At 40.9% G+C, this 20,649-nt stretch overlaps 2 protein-coding genes across 2 annotated transcripts in view; one reads left to right on the top strand and one right to left on the bottom strand.

The window, feature by feature from the left end:
- LOC147322880 (uncharacterized) overlaps nucleotides 1-2,898 on the bottom strand; it is a 92,466-nt gene extending 89,568 nt beyond the window's left edge. Inside the window, exon 1 of the mRNA XM_086302847.1 lies at nucleotides 2,811-2,898. The gene's annotated coding sequence lies outside the window, so the exon portion shown is untranslated. The remainder of the gene's footprint in view (nucleotides 1-2,810) is intronic.
- The window catches only part of spata20 (spermatogenesis associated 20), a 53,146-nt gene that overhangs the window by 11,958 nt on the left and 20,539 nt on the right, over nucleotides 1-20,649 (top strand). The window contains exons 13-15 of the mRNA XM_086302842.1: nucleotides 5,696-5,904; nucleotides 13,958-14,157; nucleotides 17,462-17,542. Of these exons, the coding sequence (XP_086158968.1) occupies nucleotides 5,696-5,904; nucleotides 13,958-14,157; nucleotides 17,462-17,542 (490 nt within the window). The remainder of the gene's footprint in view (nucleotides 1-5,695; nucleotides 5,905-13,957; nucleotides 14,158-17,461; nucleotides 17,543-20,649) is intronic.

A 20,649-nucleotide genomic window follows, 5' to 3' on the forward strand; every position in this document is an offset into this window, starting at 1 on the left:
TATAGCAAAGCCACATTTACATGCTGCAGGTCAGTAATTAGTTTTTCTCTTTTAGTTTCTATCATTTTGTCTATCTGAGACAAGACTGGCCCTGTGTTAACTGGGTTAAAGACGCCTGTTGAATGACTCGTGATGAGTTTTTTTCAGCCTACATAGCAACAGTACAAAATCTGTTTTGTCTTAGAATGACTGTTTTCTTTTACGGGGTGCCGTGTTTGATTTTTAACCTTTTACAGTTAAGCCTAACATGAAGTGGAAGATGGCACAGAGTTAAGCTAATACTGTTAAGCTTAAGCTCTGGTTTTTGTGTTGAAATGGCCAAGACGACCAAATACAAACAGAATTTCTCATCAGTGTGACAAACACAGCGGAACGAACAGAGTCTCTTGTTGATTCTACACCATCACTCCAGGTGTCCCCGTTCTGTTGGCTAGCCCTATGTCCTAGTTACTACGAATGAGTGAGTATGCAGTATGGCCGAATCAGCAGAAAAATATGCCAGGAAGCCCACATCACAGCATGAAATGCATGCAATTTTAAACACACATATAAACAGATAGACACCACGAGCCTCTGTCTTCCACAGCCTGTCTCTCATTCATAATGTTCCAATTCAAGATGGGGTCGGCACTGAGAGTGCTTACCAAAGCCCTTTTCTCAGGGCTGGTTTACTTTCTGTACATTGGTAAATCACTCTGTCACACCAGGCCAGGCACATATGGGCCGTGCGCTAATTTACCAGGAGGAATAGTAGGTGCTCGGGCTAACTGGGTTAATAGGCCGTGGTAATGTTGAGGAGCTGATCATGAAGAGTATCACCAAGGTCTTTAGGAACCAAAGGAAGGCATGACAATGGATCCAGTATAGCCATGGCAAGTGGGTCACTGGTGATGTTGACTCATTACTCAGGCTGCTGCTGTAGCCTCTTCAGCACTACACTTAGCAGAGATAACTTCTCAATTAGTTGTTTTTTTAAGATTTCTTTTTTGGCATTGTAGAATTATTAGACTGCAGTCTACTCTGTACTATCCAAAGTAGGAAGAAAGGGTGGGGCCAGATGAAATTGTGTGGGGAGAAATGGAGCCCAGACCCTTGTTGGGGCATATGTATTGCCTGGTCAACCAGCTGACCTATAGTGGAGCCCCCTAATTTATTTTATTTTGTTTTAGTTTAATGTTAGCCTTGCATCAGGCTCGCGACCTGTCCAGGGTGTACTCTGCCCGTCGCACTATGGTAGCTGGGATAGGCTCCAAGCCCCACCCCCCCAATGCCCACCAATTTGATTTGATTTTTAATGATGTTAGTTTTAAGGATGGTTTGTTTTCATTCAATGACTGTTGCAGTTTAAATTAAATGTTATTTTCTTGTGCTAAAATGAATCTGGCTTTTTAAGCATGAGCCTGTCATTACTGTGTGGGTCTGTTTGCTTGTTTTTCCAAAGATCACAATAATATGTAGTAATGCAAATTCAAACTTTTTGAGCCAATAATCAAATGTGATTTTGACTGCACTCTAATAGTGTCATAAGCAGTTATTCTTTTTCCACCTCACTGCCGTTCAATTACAGTTTTATACACAATCCCACACACGCTGATGGGCTGGCGCATAAAGAGCAATTAGATGAGGGCATTCAAATTAATTTCAAGGGTCTGCAGAGTATCATAGGCTTCTGTTAGGGTTAGCTACATTGTTTTATTAATGACTCAGAATGCGCACCTGCGGACCACTTATGTGCACCCCTGGTTATTTAGCTCGTCATATTGCAGCCACAGAAATTCTTTTGTCCATGAAACCATAAAGCTGCACTTTCTTTTTGCCTTATAGTCTCATTTGTCATAACTTCTCCGTTTTGTGGTAAGCTTTTCTTTGGCTGTCACTTCTTCACCCCGACCTGTCTTATTTGGCTCAGCAGAACTGAAATATAAATCCTGCTACTTTTACACACGCACTCACATAATTTCAGCGATTCTCTGCGCGATCAACCTCTCACATGTTTAAGCTTGCTGCGGGAGATTTCACTTGTCATGTTTGCATAGTAAGCTAACGATTAATAAGACGATGTCAGAGGAATTGGTGCACAAATTATCATCACTCACAGATCAGTGCTGTCATTGCAAAGTGAAAGCAAAAAAACAAGCGCAAATTCAAACGCGATTTCAATATGTCACATATTGACAGTGGCTCACCGATGCCAATGACATAATTACCCAGCTACATTTCTGAAAGAATGCAAAAGCATTGACATATATTTTTCCTACAATAGCCCGACGGGCAGGGCAGAGAGATTTTTGTAGCCCGACTGGAAAGATCGCTAGCTCCGGGACGTCGGGCTAGCGATTTTGCAAGCCCTGTATCTGATTGAGGAATCACTCATCTTTGGAAAAGAGAGTTTATTACAGAGAAATGTCTCTTTCCAAAATAAAAGCTATACTATCCGCTTCTTCTGGGCTATATTCTCAGCAGCATAAGGAGAATCCTGTGCTAACGGCTGTCTAAATGACTCGACTAAAGTTAGTAGCATGCTTGCTTTTTTTTTGTCTGCTTCCACTTGTCTTTGCACTAGGATGATGTCGGCGTAAATGTGCAGTCATATTCGTTGTGTTCCCACTAGTGCTTTCAGGTTAATCTCGTTGAAATGACCTTAACGCCACAACACGGCAAATCTCCGTTAACGAGCTACCGCCGATCGCCCCGTGCATGGGGCTAGACGGCCAACACGTTAACGAGCTAACTGCGCTAACACACTAGTTAATTAAGCATTGCATGGCACATCCAACATACTGTTTTACTTTAGTCCATGACTCGCTTACCTTCAGGGTCATACGTCACATGAAAACCAAAATAATTCCAAACGCCAGATCTGAATGAGGGTGGGGGAGGTCCATCTTGCAAGGAGAGCTTAACTTCTGTCTCGCTAGCTTGCCCTGCGCTCTTCCTTCTGACTATGCTGTCTGTGTTGAGCGCTCAGTGGATCTGCGCTCGACAGTGCAGCCTAGGCGGAGTAGTCGAACGCAGATTCACTGAGCGCTCCACACAGACAGCATCGTCAGAAGGAAAGTTGATAAAATAAATTACAAATGTTGTATTGTTCGATACATATGCGTACCGAACCGAAAGCACTGTATCGAACGGTTCAATATTGATACGAATATCGTTGCACCCCTACTGTATATATATCTGCTTTATAAGCTCAGTACTGTGCAAAAGTATTAAGCCAGTGTAAAATTTCTTTATATTTTGTAAGGAAAGTGGGAAATGAATGCAGCGATTTACTGAAACGTGCAAGCATAAATGGAAGTACAGAATATGAGGCAAAAAACGAGTTTTCACAGTTCTGTCAAGCAATAACTGGAATGACCAGATTTATTCTTCAGCACAGCTTGAATTCTTATGGTCAAGATTTCTTATAATTTCTTTATCAATCTCAAGGAATATTTGTCTGGGCATCTTAAAGGACTTGTAACAGGGTTCGTACGGGTGCTTGAAATACTTGAAAATGCTTGAATTTTAATGTTGTCTTTTCAAGGTTTGAAAAGTGCTTGAATTTTTAGATGTGGCGCTTAAAAGTGCTTGAAAGTGTAACTGTATTTCATTCACCACAAATAACTATCTGATTGAATAGTTTTCTTATCAGATAGAGAAATAATATGAGTCGCAAAATGTAAAAGAAAAATTTCCCCGCCTGGGCTGCCTTGCGTCTGTTTCAACGTGTGACCCCGCCCTTCCCTCGGACAGTCAGGGATGAGTGCGCTAACATACCTGTAGGTTGCTGTTTTAACGAGTGTTTGATGGAAAACGACAATGGCGGAGTTTGCGCTCTCCAGTCGCGTGATAGGTGAGTCCTAGTAAATAATTTTCCAGTACGTGTACCCCATATGGAAAAGATATATAGATACAAACTTTATAAGATTTATGTCTTGTGTGAAACTTGTATGAAAAGTATACAAGAGTGAAAACAGGTATAAGATCCCTTAAAAATTATATAAATGAAACTTGTATGTTTTGGATACTTACTTACATCAAGTTGCTGGAAGGAATTATTTATGTTTCAAACTCAAAAAACAACGGCCTCCTTGTTGACAAAAAAAGAAATCACATTCCTTTAATTATATAGAAAATATAAGAAAAATCATTTATTTGCTATGTGTAAACATAGATCAGGGCCTCCTCCTGGTGGGACATGCCTGGAAAACTTCACCCAGGAGGCGCTCAGGAGGCATCCTTGTCAGATGCCTGAACCACCTCAGCTGGCTCCTTCCAATGTGGAGGAGCAGCAGCTGTACTCTGAGCCCCTCGCGGATGGCTGAACTTCTCACCCTATCTCTAAGGGAGAGGCCAGCCACCCTTCGGAGGAAGCTCATTTCTGCCGCTTGTATCCGCGATCTCGTTCTTTCGGTCACTACCCACAGCTCGTGGCCATAGTTGAGGGTAGGGACGTAGCTCGACCAGCTGCATCACTGCGGCCGCAGCACCAATCCATCTGTCGATCTCCGGCTCCCTTCTCCCATCACTCGCGAACAAGACCCCGAGAACCTTGAACTCTTCCACTTGGGGCAGGAACTCATCCCCGACCCGGAGTGGGCACTCCACCCTTTTCCGGCTGAGAACCATGGCCTCAGATTTTACATAATAATCTATATGATAATTGTAAGTTTACAGGGACTGAAACGAGTGAATAAAGTGGCCAAAGCCACTTCAGAAAGCCTCAGAACTTTTGCTTAAGGCCAATTTAAAAATAACAAGAAATTCTGGCTCCATGGAAACAAAAGAAAAGAGGGGGTGGGTCAGGACTTTTGCAGAGTCCTATACTGAGTTGAGTTGGCTAGAACAAGTGCTTTTGCTCTGTGTATGAGTTGGCTCATGAATCAACCTTTTTTCTGGGGAAGAAAAGCTGCTCTCTGACTCCTCACCTCTCCATGACCTTAAAGTCATGCACTTTATCTTCTCCAAGTGCACCTCCTGTTTTTAGCCTCTTGACTGCCAGCCATCAGCCTCTCATGTCACAGCACTGTCTGGCCTCCTGTCACTGTCTGTCCCCATGCACTCACTCAGACGGGGTGCCGTCATAAGAATTGGAGGGGAAAAGTAGCACGGGGTGGAATAACCCTCGAATTTAGAAGCTGATTTGCAGCGACTCAGTAGCAACATTGTGAAGGACAAGTCTTGAACAATAAATCAGAATCAATTTCACTGACAGAGAATGATTTGTAAAATTGGGAGAAATTGGTAGGACAAAAGAACTCGTCTGAATGAAGTGGAGGAGGAAAAAGAGTTACTTCAAACGTCAGACATCTTATGTATGCAGTTGTGTGCCTATGCGAATGTCTTTGCCTTTACTATAGAAACACAGATGAATAATTACACATTGAGAAAAATGCTTCAGGAAGTGATTATACTCAGCTAACTATGTGTATTATAATGTAGTCGTGGATTGTCCCAAGTATCTCCTTCAGGCTCTTTGTAATGCCTTTGTAAGGCAGTCCCTCCACATTTCTTTAGCATCTGGCTGTTTGTCTTCCTCAGGCAGTATAAAAAAGTAAAGCATGGAATGGAGAAAAAAAACAAAGCAAAACTAGTTCACTAAAAGTAACTCATGTCAACGCATCGATCAATAAATTCTTAATGAAAATTGTCCTGATTCCCACTCTCCTCTCCTGCTCCTCTGATTTTCACTTTCTCCCTCTGCGCTCTGCAGATCTCCGTCTATCTCTGGCTTCCTGGATGACTATGCCTTCATCATATGTGGTTTGCTGGACCTGTACGAGGCCACGCTACAAACAGAGTGGCTGCAGTGGGCTGAGGAGCTGCAGCTGAGGCAGGACGTGTTGTTCTGGGATGATCAGGGCGGAGGCTACTTCTGCAGTGATCCCACTGACAGCACAGTACTGCTGCAGCTGAAAGAGGGTGAGGGATGGATGCATTAGCTGCTTTTTTTTTTTTTACCAGAGGAACATTTGAAGATGCTCAATGCACTTAACTTCAATAAGAACTACAATATCTTACCCCCAGCAAAGTCCCTGCTCAGGGGGGTTGGCACATTCTGGAAGTTTAGGGATGTGTGAGTGGTGACTTCTTTTTGTTAGGATAACTTACTTTTTATAAAGATAACATTTAAATCTGGCCCAAGCACAGCTTTTGATTGCTCTGTTTGAGCAAGACAAGAGAGGCTTACACAGCTGGAACGTCTGGTTTGCCATGTTTTTAGAAAGTCTTGTCAGAATAGCTGTTTCTACATCAGTGAACTAATTTGCCTAATCTCTGAGGTTCTTCAGACTGAAGTGGAATCACATATGAACAACAGTGTAAAGGAACCTTTTCTTTCTTTGAAGTTTCAGGGACAGAATAGGTACCTGGAGTGGAAATGTAGGTGCTGATAGATTGGTAGATCATCTCAGCATGGGTGTTGAGGCAAACATGATTTCTTTCTTATAAAATGAAAATAAACTACTTAGATATCTGAAATCTCTGTTATCTTACCTGTGTCTACAATATTAGTAGTGAATTTAAATACATAACTCTGGAAGACATTACCATCATGTCAGAGCATGATGGTAATGTCGCCTGTGGCAATTAGGAATCCGCAAGGAGTGTGATTTTACAGTGTCATAGAGCGGACAATTTGAGTGATTGTACTCTGAGCTATAGTGATTCATACGTCTTTTGTTTCTAAAATATGAAAGCCAACAAAAACATCACAGTTTGTATTTAGCATTTTTTGTGACTCATACTGAATAACTAACTTCTTCTGTTTAAAAACTTGCTAGTGTTTTTGAATGTTGTATTTTAACCCTCTAGAAATCTAACTGCTCTGTAAAGTTTCAACATACACTACATATAAGAGATATAATGTAGCTACCTTAATGATCTCACACACACACACACACACACACACACACACACACACACACACACACACACACACACACACACACCGACCGATCTATAACCACTATATGAACCCTATAGTCAGCTCCTCTGACCTTAAGTCCTATGGATAATATACAGTTTATACAAAGAGGCAAATTAGCCATGGAGTCAAAAGTGTGTTAAATGGAAGTCTGTGGTCTTGAATAGCTTTAAGTGGGTCTTCAAGGAACAACAGTTTTGATATTAGACCTGAAGATTTGCCCAGATTAGTAACTGAAAGGAGCACGAGTGCTCGAATGCAGTGATTGTGTTGTTAGATGAGCACAGAGGTGATCAGGAAAAGTCTTTAACGTCCATTCTCCTGGGCTCACAAATGTCTGTAGAAAACTTAGGGTAATTTTGTTAAGCAGTCATGTAATGTTTTTTTTTAAGCTTCCAGCTGCTCCTGTCAAGCAGTAGAAAAATAAGTCAAGTGATTAACAAACTGAGAAGGGTTCAAGCTTTGGATACACATGGAGTCAAATGTGACATCAGAAAATGATGCCAGTCGACTAAGCAACAGGCCGAAAGTGCTACAGGCATGTACACACATCTGCTGTAATATTGGAAGTTCTGTTGAGCTGTTAGAACATAAATAACAAACTGGTGCTGCTACTGTGGGGCATGTGGCAAGTGTGTTTAAAGATGCAGGTTGGATTGACAAACAGGTGAAAGATTAATAGCACTACTGCAGAATACCGCTGCGGCTCAGGCAAAGTGTGAGGATGTAGCTCAGAGAGATGAATAAATACTAAGTTTGAGATGTGTCTGCAGAATTGGAAATTGGCAGAAGTTGACCACACTGAGTTAAACAAACAGAGGAGGCATGAATGGATGCTGAGTTACTGGATGAGCGTAATCATTAATTGCTCATCTTTTCATGTACCGTCCATCTCTTTCTCGCCTATGTATATCTTCCACCTTATTGATCGATTTGGATCTTAACACGATGGAAGCCTCTCTGTCAGTCTCCCTCTATTGCTACACTTTAAATGTTAGTGAAAAGGCAAGAAGGCACAGATTGGTGGATAGACTGATGAATAGCTGGAGGATAAAAGAGGGGAGCATAGGAGTATTGACCTCCTCCTATCTACCTTCAGCACTGTAAAAGCCTCACTCATTCAAGCTGAACCTCTTCAACTTGAAAGCACTCAAAGACTGATGCTCTGATTCTTCGGCTACTTTGATCACCAGGCCTGTCAAATATGTCTTCTTTCTGTCTCTCAGTCCATCTGCTCCTGACAGGCTGGAACAGGACGACAATCTGCAGTGGGAATCTCAAACCCACCTTCTGCTTCTGCCTGCTCTCATCTTGCTTACATCTTCATTCTTTTCCAATTATTACATGTTCTTCCTTGCTGCCCTCGTACTTACCTTTTAGCCTTGTAGGGTTTGTTTCTTTTCCTTCCTCAGTATGGGCCTTTTCATGTTGATTACAAATATAAGCACAATTGGGCCGCAAATAGTTTTCCTTACAAACAGTACTAGAGTGTTGTTTTGTTTCAGGCTATTCGATAAATAAAAATCTGTTTTCTGCTTGAGGAAATGAAACCCAACCCAGAAACAATCCTACTGATTTCCCAGTGACTGAAGTCTTGTCTTTGACCTGGTCCTGTGCCTCAGCTTTACAATGATTTTGAACCTGGTAAATGACAAAACAGGTGGCATTGCATTAGACTAGCATCAGCATGGTGCAGGAAACCTTTGAGGACAATATTTTCAGCAATATCTAACATAATATAAGTGATTGATGGAGCTGTGATGAGATGTGGGACATTTGGGCCAGGCCCCTAGTGGACAAGCTGTGTAAGGCCAGTATTTATGTGTTTGTTCGTTATTTATCACAAATGCACTGAAAATATCTGATCTAATCTAAAATTGGCATATAACTGTAGAGAATAAATTGAATGATTAAAAAGGTTAGAAATAGATTGAACAAGGTACACGAATGGCCACTAAAAATGAAAAATGTTGTCTAACCTTGTTTTCCACTAAGAACTTAAACCTTTCCTGCAGTGGAAAGTTTGGAGTTTTGTAGAAATAATTCCTTTAGATGCCTAAAGTTTTGCTAATTAAAATCTTCTTATGTAAAAGGTAGTGATGAAACAGTGTATTACTATAGAAGTAGAAGAAGTAGCACTGTGCAGACAGACTGACAGCCTGCTGTTTCAGAGATTCAATCCTGAATTGGGTGAATTTTTCCAACTTTTCCAGCTGGATAGTCACGTTCGGGGCACAGTCACTTTGACTGATAGGTGTCCCAAGACAGACAGTTATAGTGTCTACTGACCCCCCCCCCCCCCCCCCCCCTTAGTGTGTGTGCTGTTGGAGAATTTTTAAATGAATTATGTAACTACTATTATGGGTTGCTGGCCATCCCAGAAGTTTGTGCTTAGTTTTGGTGATTAAAATATTAGTGCCTTCTTAGCTGTTACTTAGAGTGCGGGAAAATATTATTTGGTCACTTGCTGAATTTGTAAGTTTGCTCATTTACTAAGAAATGAACAGTCTCTATTTTTTATGATGGTTTCATTTTAATTAAGTGAGACGGAATATTAACCAAAAGTTCAGAAAAAACACATTACATAAAAGTTATAAATAGATTTGCGTCTCATTAAGTGAAAGTGAAGTACTTGATTCCCTACAGCCCAGCCAGAATTCTGGTTCCCACTGATTGGTTGTGTGCCACGTTACAAACAATCAGTCAATTACAGATACTCCTGATCTCAATGTGTTATGTGTGTAAAGCACACCTGTCCACAGAATTAGTTTCTTCCATTCCAGTCTGTCCGCCATGGTCGGCAAGACCAAATCTTAACTTTCCCATTGAACAGCTAAATAATTCAGAGAAGGCTTGGAATAAGTGCTGCGGTCAGATGAAACTCACTCACATCAACCTAACCTGCCATGTTTGGAAGAACAGATATGTTCTTTGGGTCACACTCAACATATCTGTTCTTCCAAACAAGGCTAGCCAGTCTCCAGACCTCAGTCCTGTAAACGTCTGTGGAAGGAGCTCAAGCTTCAGGTAGCTAAGCAGGTAGCTAATCTGTTAGCCAAGAAAGCTAAAAGATTTAAAGAGTTTCTGTAAAGAGACTCGCTGCGCCGTTAAATATAAACAAATGTCCAAGAAACCCATCCGCATATATACATATTCTGTACAGTGTCTGAAAATATAATGGTCTATACCAGGGGTCTGCAACCTTTAACACCCAAAGAGCCACTTGGACCCGGTTTCCACGCAAAAGAAACACTGGGAGCCGCAAATACTTTTTGACATCTAAAATGAAGATAACACTGCATATATTATTTTGTTTTGTTTTTTACCTTTATGCTTCAACTAAGGTGTGTTGCTTATGAAATCCATGAAGTGCTACAGAGAAAATTACATTTTATTTATGTAATTAACACATTTTGAACTCTTAAAGAAATATAACAAAAGGAAAGACACCCAGCTGAACTAAAATGATCCAGCAAACAAAAACTGTTGTGAGGCCCCCTTATATCGCCTTTGGGCTTTTGGAGCCTTGACCTGACTTTGAAAAAACAATTGGAATAAAAGCACTATGCTGCTAAAAGATGAAAAATAGATATTTGCAAAATTCTGCCTAAATATGTATTTTACCTGGTTATTGTGTGTGGCGGGGCATCGTCTGCAGCGCCGCTGCAGGGGAGGCGGACGCACCTGAGCGGCACCCGCAATCTCGCCTCGCCGCCTTAACGTCTGTGCTCTCGGCTGTTGTGTTGGTGTGTGTCGGGCTGTGAGCTGAAAAGCTACAGCCGGCTGTATGCGTACAGCAACCGTGTGTGAAAAGTGGTCAATAAAGAGATGCTGAAAAGCACGTTCATGGAAACATCGTCGGGTCTGCGTGGTATGTTTACAATGGGACTTCCGCTCCTGAACCTCCGCGCACAGCGTCTGAAAATCGGGGCTTTATTAAGTCACTTTCATCTTTACGCAGGACTGTAAGCTGTCATCTGTGAGGCGTGAGCGGTGTTTGTTTTTAACATAGTTCATGGTGGAGAACAGCTGCTGACATAATGTGGATCCGAAGATCCATAATTGGCCTACCTGGGGTTGAAAGTCTCGATAAATGCACGGCGCTTCGGCGGGTATACCGGCTTCCGCAAGTGTGACGCTTATTTTGAGCGATGAAAAAATAATAAAATATAATTTTATTTTATATTTCAATATCACAATAATCTTCCAATTTAGAACTACAAGTTAAAAAAATAACTAATCACAAATAAAACACACTTCAGCTAAATACTTCTAATTTATTTTCCCAGACCACGCGGAGCCGCAGTACAAGGACTAAAGAGCCGCATGCGGCTCCGGAGCCGCAGGTTGCCGATCCCTGGTCTATACTTTTTGCTTAGCTCGTAAAAAACAAAAAAACTTTTCCTCAAGAACTTCTTTAATGTTGCAAATCTGTAGAAAAAGGAGATTTTTTTTTGTACCAAAGGACTGGGGATATAAAAATAAATGGTCCTGGCCTGGATGTGCACTCCAGCCTTTCTTCAGTTGCCAATCCACTTCTGTAACTGATGGCTGGTGGCATGTCAGAGAAACTGACACTTTGTCTACGTGCTGACATGCACCTTTGATCTGCCAGGCTGTAGATTCCAATTTGGATGTAGTTGCCTATTTGTTTTTGCTCCCAAGCTGCTCTGTCTGACAGGGACCATCTATTTCAACAGCTTCCTACTCCCACTTGTATTTTTATTCATAACTCTTTTGTCATCTCGACTCAGTTAATTTTTTTTCTCCTTACTAATACAGTCAGTAGGCTCGTCTTTCTCCCTTCCAAATGGATCTCACGTTACATCTTTTCTTTTCCTCCATGACAGGATTCATCATTTTTCAGTTGGAAATGCAGATCTTTTGGTGATTGTTATTTTTATTATGAAATGTGGGACAGATCAGAGATGATGGCAGCCTGAGCTTGTGTGTTTTGGAGCGCTTGTCCCTGCGCGCCGTCACACCTGCATCTGTGTGTGTTTATCGAAGCTGACACGTGAGAGCTCTCTCATCTGAGAGGATTGACGGAGCCATTATGGTGGCGGCGCTGTGTGGGGTTGAAGCCCATTAGTGACGCTACACCCGCTGCAGTGTGGACGCCGGTCCCAGCAGCGTGGCCTGTCACCGCAAGACGGATTACCCCACTATGCTGCCACTCTACATCCCCTCGCCTCAGCCTCCCTTGTGTGTATTTGTTTTTGAAGACTAAGGTTGCAATTATGCACAATATCCGTCTTTGTTTTGTAGTTGAAAATCAGTTGTTTGTGAAAACACTTTTTGTCTCTCGTGGTCACAGTGCATTGTCAGATGTATTCCCATTTAAAAAGACAGAAAAATACAGGATACATCAACTTGAGACTGCTTCAGCTGTTTTTGTAGACTTTAAAAAACTGATAAAAGTCTTAAGTAGTGCTTTACTGCAGTGAGTGTGTGTTTCTGTGCTGACAGCAAGTTTTCTATGTGTGTGTCTGTTTGGAAGCAGTACTGTCACGCCTTCATCTGCCCTCCTTCCATGGGGATCCTTAAGAGATGAGATGTGAAATGTTGAAAGCAAACAGACTCTCAGGTTAAACCTCTGTGTGTGTTTACAGTGTGTGTGTGTGCTGAAACTTCCTTGCTGTGGAGTCCAGAAACATGCAAATCAAAGTATTTCTGCATTTCAGTCACGCATGGATGATGGTAATTCGTGCTCATTATAAAACATATTGAATATGCAGTGTACAGGACAGCTGTGTGGCTGTGTAGGGCCATTTTGCTGTAAATACTTAGAAGTCAGAACTCTACAACTCTACATTTCCAGGTTTTGCTCAAAATGTGCAGTTTAACTTAAAGAGTAAATTGTGTTGGACAATAAAAAGCACACTCACACACATTCAGAAACACAGAACTCAGGCCTGAGAAGCAATCATGTAGCAAGGGCAGAGGTTATGGGAACATCACCTTCCAGGTTCTCATTAGACACTGATATGAATGATAAGGACCAGTCACTGAACAGAGCCATTCATAGGGTTATCTGTTGTGTCCATCACATCACACAGAAAGGCATTGCATCCACATTTGGATTACAAGCATGGCATCATTCTGGATTTAAAAGCGAAACTTTTAATGTTTGTTCATGTTTAGACAAATCACATTAGTTAAAAATAACGTACAACGCATTGCTATGCCATAGAGTTTATAAAACACTGAGCATAATCTGAGTCTGAAAAATTAAGCATGAAATTTCCTAAACCTGCATTCATTTTTTATTATTTTTTTAAAATGATTTTTTTCATTAAAAATAAAATTGAAAAATAAAAAAGAAGCTTTTGTTGATTGATGTTGGCATTTTAAACAAACAAACAAAAAAAAGAGGACAATTTGCTGAACTTAGTGGGCAATACCTGTGTTTCCACAACTGAATGTTCAAACATTCAGTTTCAGTCGGTCACCGGCAGCAAAAGACTTCAATGCAGTCACTGGGCAAAAATTGAAGCCAACTTTAGTGAAGAATATCTAAAAGACAAAATAATGCTTAAGTTGATTATTGTTTTTTGTGCACCTTCCCAGGACCTTGTTTCAGATAACAATAAATGAGTTGTGTTGTGAGTGAGTCTGTTTTGTATCAAGTCCTAATCCCCGTCTTATGGCTCAGTCACACTAGAGTAAAAATAGGATGGCAACATCTCTGTAACTAGGAATAATCACTGGTCGCCTGGTAATTGCATTGAAGTTTTTTGCTATCGGTGAACAATTTGCAAGTAGTTGCTGTGAGTATTTTTATTGCACGTTGCCTGGTGAAAAGCAGCCTGTCTCCAAACAACTGAAGTGTATCTTCAGAGGAGTCGTTCAAAGCCAGTGAGTTTGCAAATTCTTTGCACAATTGTGCAATAAATATGCTCATGCTGAAATCTCTGACCACGGTTTTAGTGTGACTATAACTTTATACTCGGTTTCATTTAAATAACTCCTCTGTTTTCTTGATTCAGAGTATATTCAAGGTCTTAGACTGTAACTGTTGAGCATCTTTTGTTTGTCTTTGCGTCTCAGATCAGGATGGAGCTGAGCCCAGTGCTAACTCAGTCTCAGCGTTCAACCTCCTTCGTCTGTCCCACTACACTGGAAGACAGGAGTGGCTCCAGAAGTCCCAGCAGCTACTGACGGCATTCTCTGACCGTCTGACCACTGTTCCCATAGCCTTGCCTGAAATGGTGCGAGCTCTTATGGCCCAGCACTACACACTTAAACAGGTGAGTTTGAAACTAACACACATGATCATGAAGGGGAACAAGTTCAGGCACCAGAAGGATTTATGTTGTCCTGTGAGTTCACCGGTTATTAAAGTCTTTTGAGTTTTGCATGTAGGAATCAGGGCTACTGGTGGGTTTTAGTTACTATGACAACCAGATAATACTTTACAATTGGTATTGGTAGGATAGTCAAAGTAGTCTTGATTTAATATTACGCATTTAAAGTGCCACTGTTGATTGGTGTTAGCCAAAGACAGTTGTCCTAAAAGCCAGGTTGGCTTGGAGAGCAGGTGTTTGCGAGGCTGCCAGCCCAAATTGATTTTTGCATCCACCCACTAAAGGCAAAGGTTTCTGCTTGAATGATGTATTGTGCAAACACAGTTTGTCATGCAATTTGCATTTAGCGGTAAACAAAAACTGAAGAAAATGATGTGGCATAGCAGAAACAAAAGCTGAACAAGAAGCTGGTGAAACAGATTTAACTGATTCTCTTGTATACTCAGTAACCATGCAGTAAAGTGAACGTGAATCAGTATGAAACTATTCCACTACATCTCTCCACAGCACTGCAAATAAAGTTTTATTGATTGATGATGTTTGCATATTTGGGTAATAAAGTTCTCTCTTTAGTTGGTCAAACTACAGATGCCATGAAGCAACCAGAGCCTAAAGTCATGTCTGTTTGTTAACTTTTTTTATAATAACAAATATTGCAAAAAGTGAAAGACAGAGATAACGTATACTATTCCTCACAGCAAGCAGCCCTACTGTACTGTACTTTACTGTATTGTGTTTCAGCCATTCCTAAACTTCCACGGCACAGTTTGAAATGGGACACACAAAACTTTTAGTCACTCTGATCGTCTCACAAATGAAAAATGAAACGTTTCCTGTGCGTGTTTTGTCATTCATTTGTTTTAATCTTAGTTTTTCTTTCCAAATTAAGTTTCCTGGTTACTATGAAATGTGAGATGAGTTCAAGATCAGGAAATGGTCTGAAAACCTGAATAATAATAATAATAATAATAATAATAATGAAAAATAAGTTATTTTGAAACCCCTTAAACCCTCAGAAGTTCTTTAGAATCCCAAAACTTTTAAAATAAAAATGTGTTGATTTTGAAACCAATCCTAAAGGATTTTATCCTGTAGGGTTAAATAATAAGTGCATCTAATTTTATAAAGTTATCAAACAGGATTAAGTTGTATAAAAGTCTAAAAGGTGTGACTTTTAAAACGATGCTTTTCTGTGCACTTGAAATGTAATTTGTTTGTAAGAATCAAATATATTTTTTTAGGTATTTATTGTAAATTATGCTGCGCGGCCCACCTGGATCAGTTTGTGACCCACATTTACGTTATCACTGTTAAACATCTTTTACTGAACAAAAAAAAAAAAAAGTTACGATTTTTGTTCCCTGAAATCAAAACGATTTTTCATTTAATGAAAAAAGATAGCAGGGAGCTTTTTAGTTCAGTCAAGTCCATTTTGTTTTTATATCACATTTGTGTCTGCTTTTAAAGTAATAAGTAACATTGTGTTCAGAAGTTGTTTTTGTATTGTAAATCAGTTTTTGATTGATCTCAGCTCCTGGCAACTAATTTCTTAGTCGACTAAATGAGGGGCTGCACAGGAGTGTGCGTGTGGTGTAGGGCTGCAACTATTCCTCAGCATAATCGATGACATCGCCTGCGCAGAAATTTATTGTCGACGCATCAGACGCTAGTACCACGTAAATGTGTTTTTGTAACTGACCGCAAAACAAGGAGGACGGAAGAAAATGGAAATGAGAGATTAAGATAAACATTAAATGTAGATTGTGCAAAGTGGAGCTTTCCTCCCACAACAGCACTACCGCAGTGAGTGATTAGCGCCCGCACCTTGGAGCTGTGACGCCAGGTCTGAATGGGTCCGTTTTAGAAAGTTAAAGAAAAAGGCAAATTAGATCACTACATGAATAATCTTTAGTTACAGCCCTGCTGTGGTGGGTGAAACCTTTCTCCCTCCTTTGTCCGATCAGACTATCAAACCAGCTTGACTAGCAGTGACTTAAATAAAGGATCAAGCCTAGATTTACAGATTTATGGGGGTTTCTACAGCGATCTTGGGGCTGCAGCTCCATCTGGTGGCTCATGGATGCATAACCTTTACGACACAATAAATTGCTGGCATCGATTGAAATGTTAACAATTAGATTAAATGAGCAGAATGTCTGGTACCAACCAGCAGCGACAGTTAGTCATCTAGTCAAGTAGTCACGCACATCCTTAAGCTGAGGAAGTGTTCTAAATCAAATGAAGGATGAAAAATCTTTCACTTTATATATAATGAAACTGGAATGTATGAAAGTTTTGCAGTAATTAAAAAAATAAGAATTTTTTTAAACAATGTTGTATTTCTTTAGCTTCATTGGTAAACCTCGATCCCAGTAATAATCATGAGTTAGACTGTGAACAAAGTGGCTGTGTGTGTAATTTACTGACTAATGAAAGTGGAGTTAGAGCCAAGTAGCCTTCAATATCCTCACCATTCACAATATTTATGTCCTGTGCTGTTTCTCCTCCCGCTGCTACTTTTTCATTATTAACTTGGAAGCTCAGCGCCCATCATATAAACCCTGTTTGGATAAACATTTGTTTACAAGAGTCCTCCTTAAGCAAGCAGCTAATTTGTTGATACATATTTTTCACCCCATTTCATGGCCCGTAGGTCATCTGAGGACAGCACCTCTCTAAGCTCCCTGCACATCTAATCCCTGGACACACAGACTCTTAATCATTTCCCCCTGTTTTTAAACAGGACTTGTGCATTTAAGGGATTATTTCAGCTGTTCAGTTATGTAACTGCTTTGAAATATTAACACCCTCAGTTTAGCCTGAAACCACCAAAACTAGCAGGCACAGCAGGAGTTAGCCCAAAGTTTCTGTAACACTCAAAGAAAATTTTAAGTTTGAAAGCGTGTGAGAGAAGGGAATAACAGGAGCCTAAAACAGGATTAGTTAGGGGTTTGTCTGTCATAGATGACAGGGTGACAGGTCAGGGTAACAGCGCGAGGGTAACAAACTGAGAAGTAAAGCAGGGGAAGGCAATCCCAGAGAAAACACCTGCCTCCCTTGTTAGTGCTACAAATACAGTACTGACCTATATCACTTCCTCTCCATCTCCTCGTCCCACGTGTCACCTTTCCCCCCCATTGCTTTGGTCTTATTATACTTCTTTCCTCTTTCTTCCTTCTCCTTTCATCCACATAATCTTTTTTTCCTCACCCTCCCTCTTCTATTTTTTTTTATTTATCTTTTTTAGATTGTGATCTGTGGTCAGAGGGATGCTCCAGATACCACAAGTCTCCTAGCAGCAGTCAAGTCCCTCTTCCTCCCGTATAAGGTAAGCTTTCAACATCATGTTTGATTGAAAGTGATGCATCATTTCGACAAACTGAGAAAAATATATCACCAATCGCTAAAGCAAAGATCAGCTTTCAGCTTTGTAGACGCATGCTGATTTACTCCAGCGTCAGTGTCTTTAAGGAGGCAGCAGATTTGCACTAACCTTCTAAACGTGCACACACACTGACACACAGAAGCAGAGTGAGCCCAACGTAGAACAGCGCCTGTGGCGTTGGCTGATTTAAGTGTGGTTTTTTAAAGGTCAGCCTGAGCTTCTCTCTTTTCCACTCCTCAGTGTAATAACTTCCCAGCTATCTCTTTGGGGGCATTAGTTGACCTTAAAGCCCGTTGCTGACATTGAAAGGCCCAGTAGGTCTAAATCTTAACTCTGCAGTCGGTGAAGGCCTTACTTGTCTTCCTGCTAGCCCTGATGGAGGCTGGTAGTTAAGAACTGGACAGCTGTCAGTCTGAGTCAGTCTTAAATTCACTGTGGCTAGCCAACATTTTTCAGTGCTTTCAGACAAAAAATGTTTCTCTGTGTTTCACACTAAATATAATAAATGTTAAAAAAACAACAACAGCATAAATTGTATATAATGGCAGGTTACCCGTGGTGAAAATCCAGTGTGGGAGTGCCTTTAACCTGCTTTCTTTGTAAACTGAACATGTTAGAGTAAAACCTAAAAGATTGTCAAACAAGCACCAGAGGTTTCCAATTTGTGAGCGTTAAAAAAATGTCTTTTTTAGAAAATTTTGACACAAAAGGAAACAAAGCTAGAAGATGAGCCAGTAACAGAATGTAGATAAAAGAGACCTTTTACTTACTGTAACTTGTTTATCAAAAAAATACATAAAAAATCTCAGGTGAAAATACTAGTTTCTAGTATTCTGTGTCATTCTGTGGGGGGGGGGGGTGTAATGAAATTGAAAATTTCATGTGACTATTTGCCTTTACGTCTGATGTGGTCAGATCTGAGTTGACTTAAAAAGGCCATGCTTTCACACATGCCTGTGATTTGGTGCCAGCCTCTATCTCAGAACATCTTGACAGCATGGAAGAAAAATTTCTGCGTGGCTTTGACTTTGAGAGGGTGAGGTCGGAGACAGTCACTGTCTGTTATGGATGTTAAGGTCCAGAGTGCATCCACAGGAAAGCTCCTTGGTGTTGTAGCTTTCTGCTGCTTTTGTCACTTTGTGGGTTGAATCAGCGGTCTCCAACCTTTTTTGCACCACGGACCGGTTTATGCCCGACAATATTTTCATGGACCGGCCTTTAAGGTGTCGCGGATAAATACAACAAAATAAAACTAGTACCGGTACCGAAAAAAAGAAGATTTATTCATAACACACGTGAAAAGACCAAGGAAAACCGAGTTAACGATAAAATAACGCTGAAAACCGATAAAAACCCTGAAAACCATACATTTCACACCTGAGCCTCAACTCTCGTGGCCTGGGACCAAACGACTCACGGACCGGTACCGGTCCGAGGCCCGGGGGTTGGGGACCGCTGGGTTAAATTGTAAAAAGAATCTTTACAAGCTTGTTGAGTAAGTGAAACTCAACAAAGAAAGGGCTCCAGCACAGATTCACAGCTCTCACTATAACACTTCTCTTTAAATTCACTTATTTGCCCAGCTTGCAACCAGAATTAGACTACTAAATTAAAGCAGTGATTGTCCACTCCATCTCTCGCCCTGTCTTTTCTCACACACACACACACACACTCCACACTGCCCTACTGAAATATAGATGAGTTGTGCAGTATCAGGCAGTGGCTGCAGTAACATCAAGCCATTCCAGATCCCCGCAGAGAGACACAGATCAGGACCGAGCTGGATGGAGCCATTATCAGGATGGATGTATTATTAAGGCTGATGTACACTGTGTACTGTCACATGCTCAGCCATGTTATATTCAGGGTAATGACAGTGATTTCTCTGATGGGGTACTGTCTCAGTCAGGAGAAATGGTCACATCAATAATAAAGACAGGTTTATTTTCAAGTTGGGTTCATTTAAATGAGAAAGTTGGTCATGAAAAATTTAGTTTTTATTGCTCATTGATTTTACGCTGCAGCCCCTCAGAATGGTAACCACGTCATGTCAGTGCAGCTGTGATCGGCCCATTCGGTGGTGTCATTTCCTCCTGTGCAATTCCAGCTTCTCTTTCTGTCACCATTTTTTACCCCTTAGCCACGTAAGGCTGATGGGGTATCATGGTCACCCCACCGGGTGGGTGGATAAATGCTGGCAGCAGCAGTGACTATGTAGGCTAAATTGTAGCCTCGTATTGTAATCGCGCATGAGGAGGCCATCTCACAGACGAGCCCTTGTGTAGTGACGTATGAGAAATTTGTCCCTGTTTGTTTGTTTTTCTTGTGTAAAATGACTCAGCTGTCACTCCTGTGCTCTTCAGCACACTTCAAGTTTTTCATTGACAAAAATGCCCGGTGGGGAAAAAGTTAAGGAGATGAGATAATCGAGAAGCTCCGCAAATGCACTGTCAAATTACACTGTGATTCAAAAATCAATCCAACACTCGGAAATGTCCTCCTCTTGTTTTCTTTCATTTCATGATGACTATGATGGATCAGTGTAGCTGCTACATACACACACAAATAAACTTCAGCGTGCACAGAAAACACACAGACTTTATACAGAGAGGTGAACCAGGAGCCTTCTTGTTGTGAGGCAGTAAGTGATCAGCACTACACCACTTAGAGTAAAAGAATAAAATGTTCTTTGGACTGAAAACAGTAATATGGTTAAAAAGAATACAGAAAAGAAGTAGAAACATTATAGTCGAGGAAATTTTATGTATTTATTTTTTATCTCGAAGACATGGAATAGAAAAAAAGAGGCTTCACTGGTATCTTGTTAGATACTGAATGTAAAGATGGAACAGTTTACAGTATAACTGTGCATTTGTGCTTTTAGAAGCAAAGAAACAAAGACTCCTGGAGTCTGTTTGAGTGACACGTCAGATACAGATTTTGTTCTAATGAGCCTTCAGAGTGAGATGAAGGGGGAGGCTGAGAGGGAGTAAATGAGGCAGAGGACAGAGTGTGTGTGCACATAGTATCTGTGTGTGTCCAGATATAGT

The sequence above is a fragment of the Aulonocara sp. 'chitande type north' Nkhata Bay genome, linkage group LG8 (genome assembly GCF_057382095.1).
Source record: "Aulonocara sp. 'chitande type north' Nkhata Bay isolate Kocher_YH1m ecotype deep benthic linkage group LG8, A_spYH_male_GT1.1, whole genome shotgun sequence".
NCBI lineage: Eukaryota > Metazoa > Chordata > Actinopteri > Cichliformes > Cichlidae > Aulonocara > Aulonocara sp. 'chitande type north' Nkhata Bay.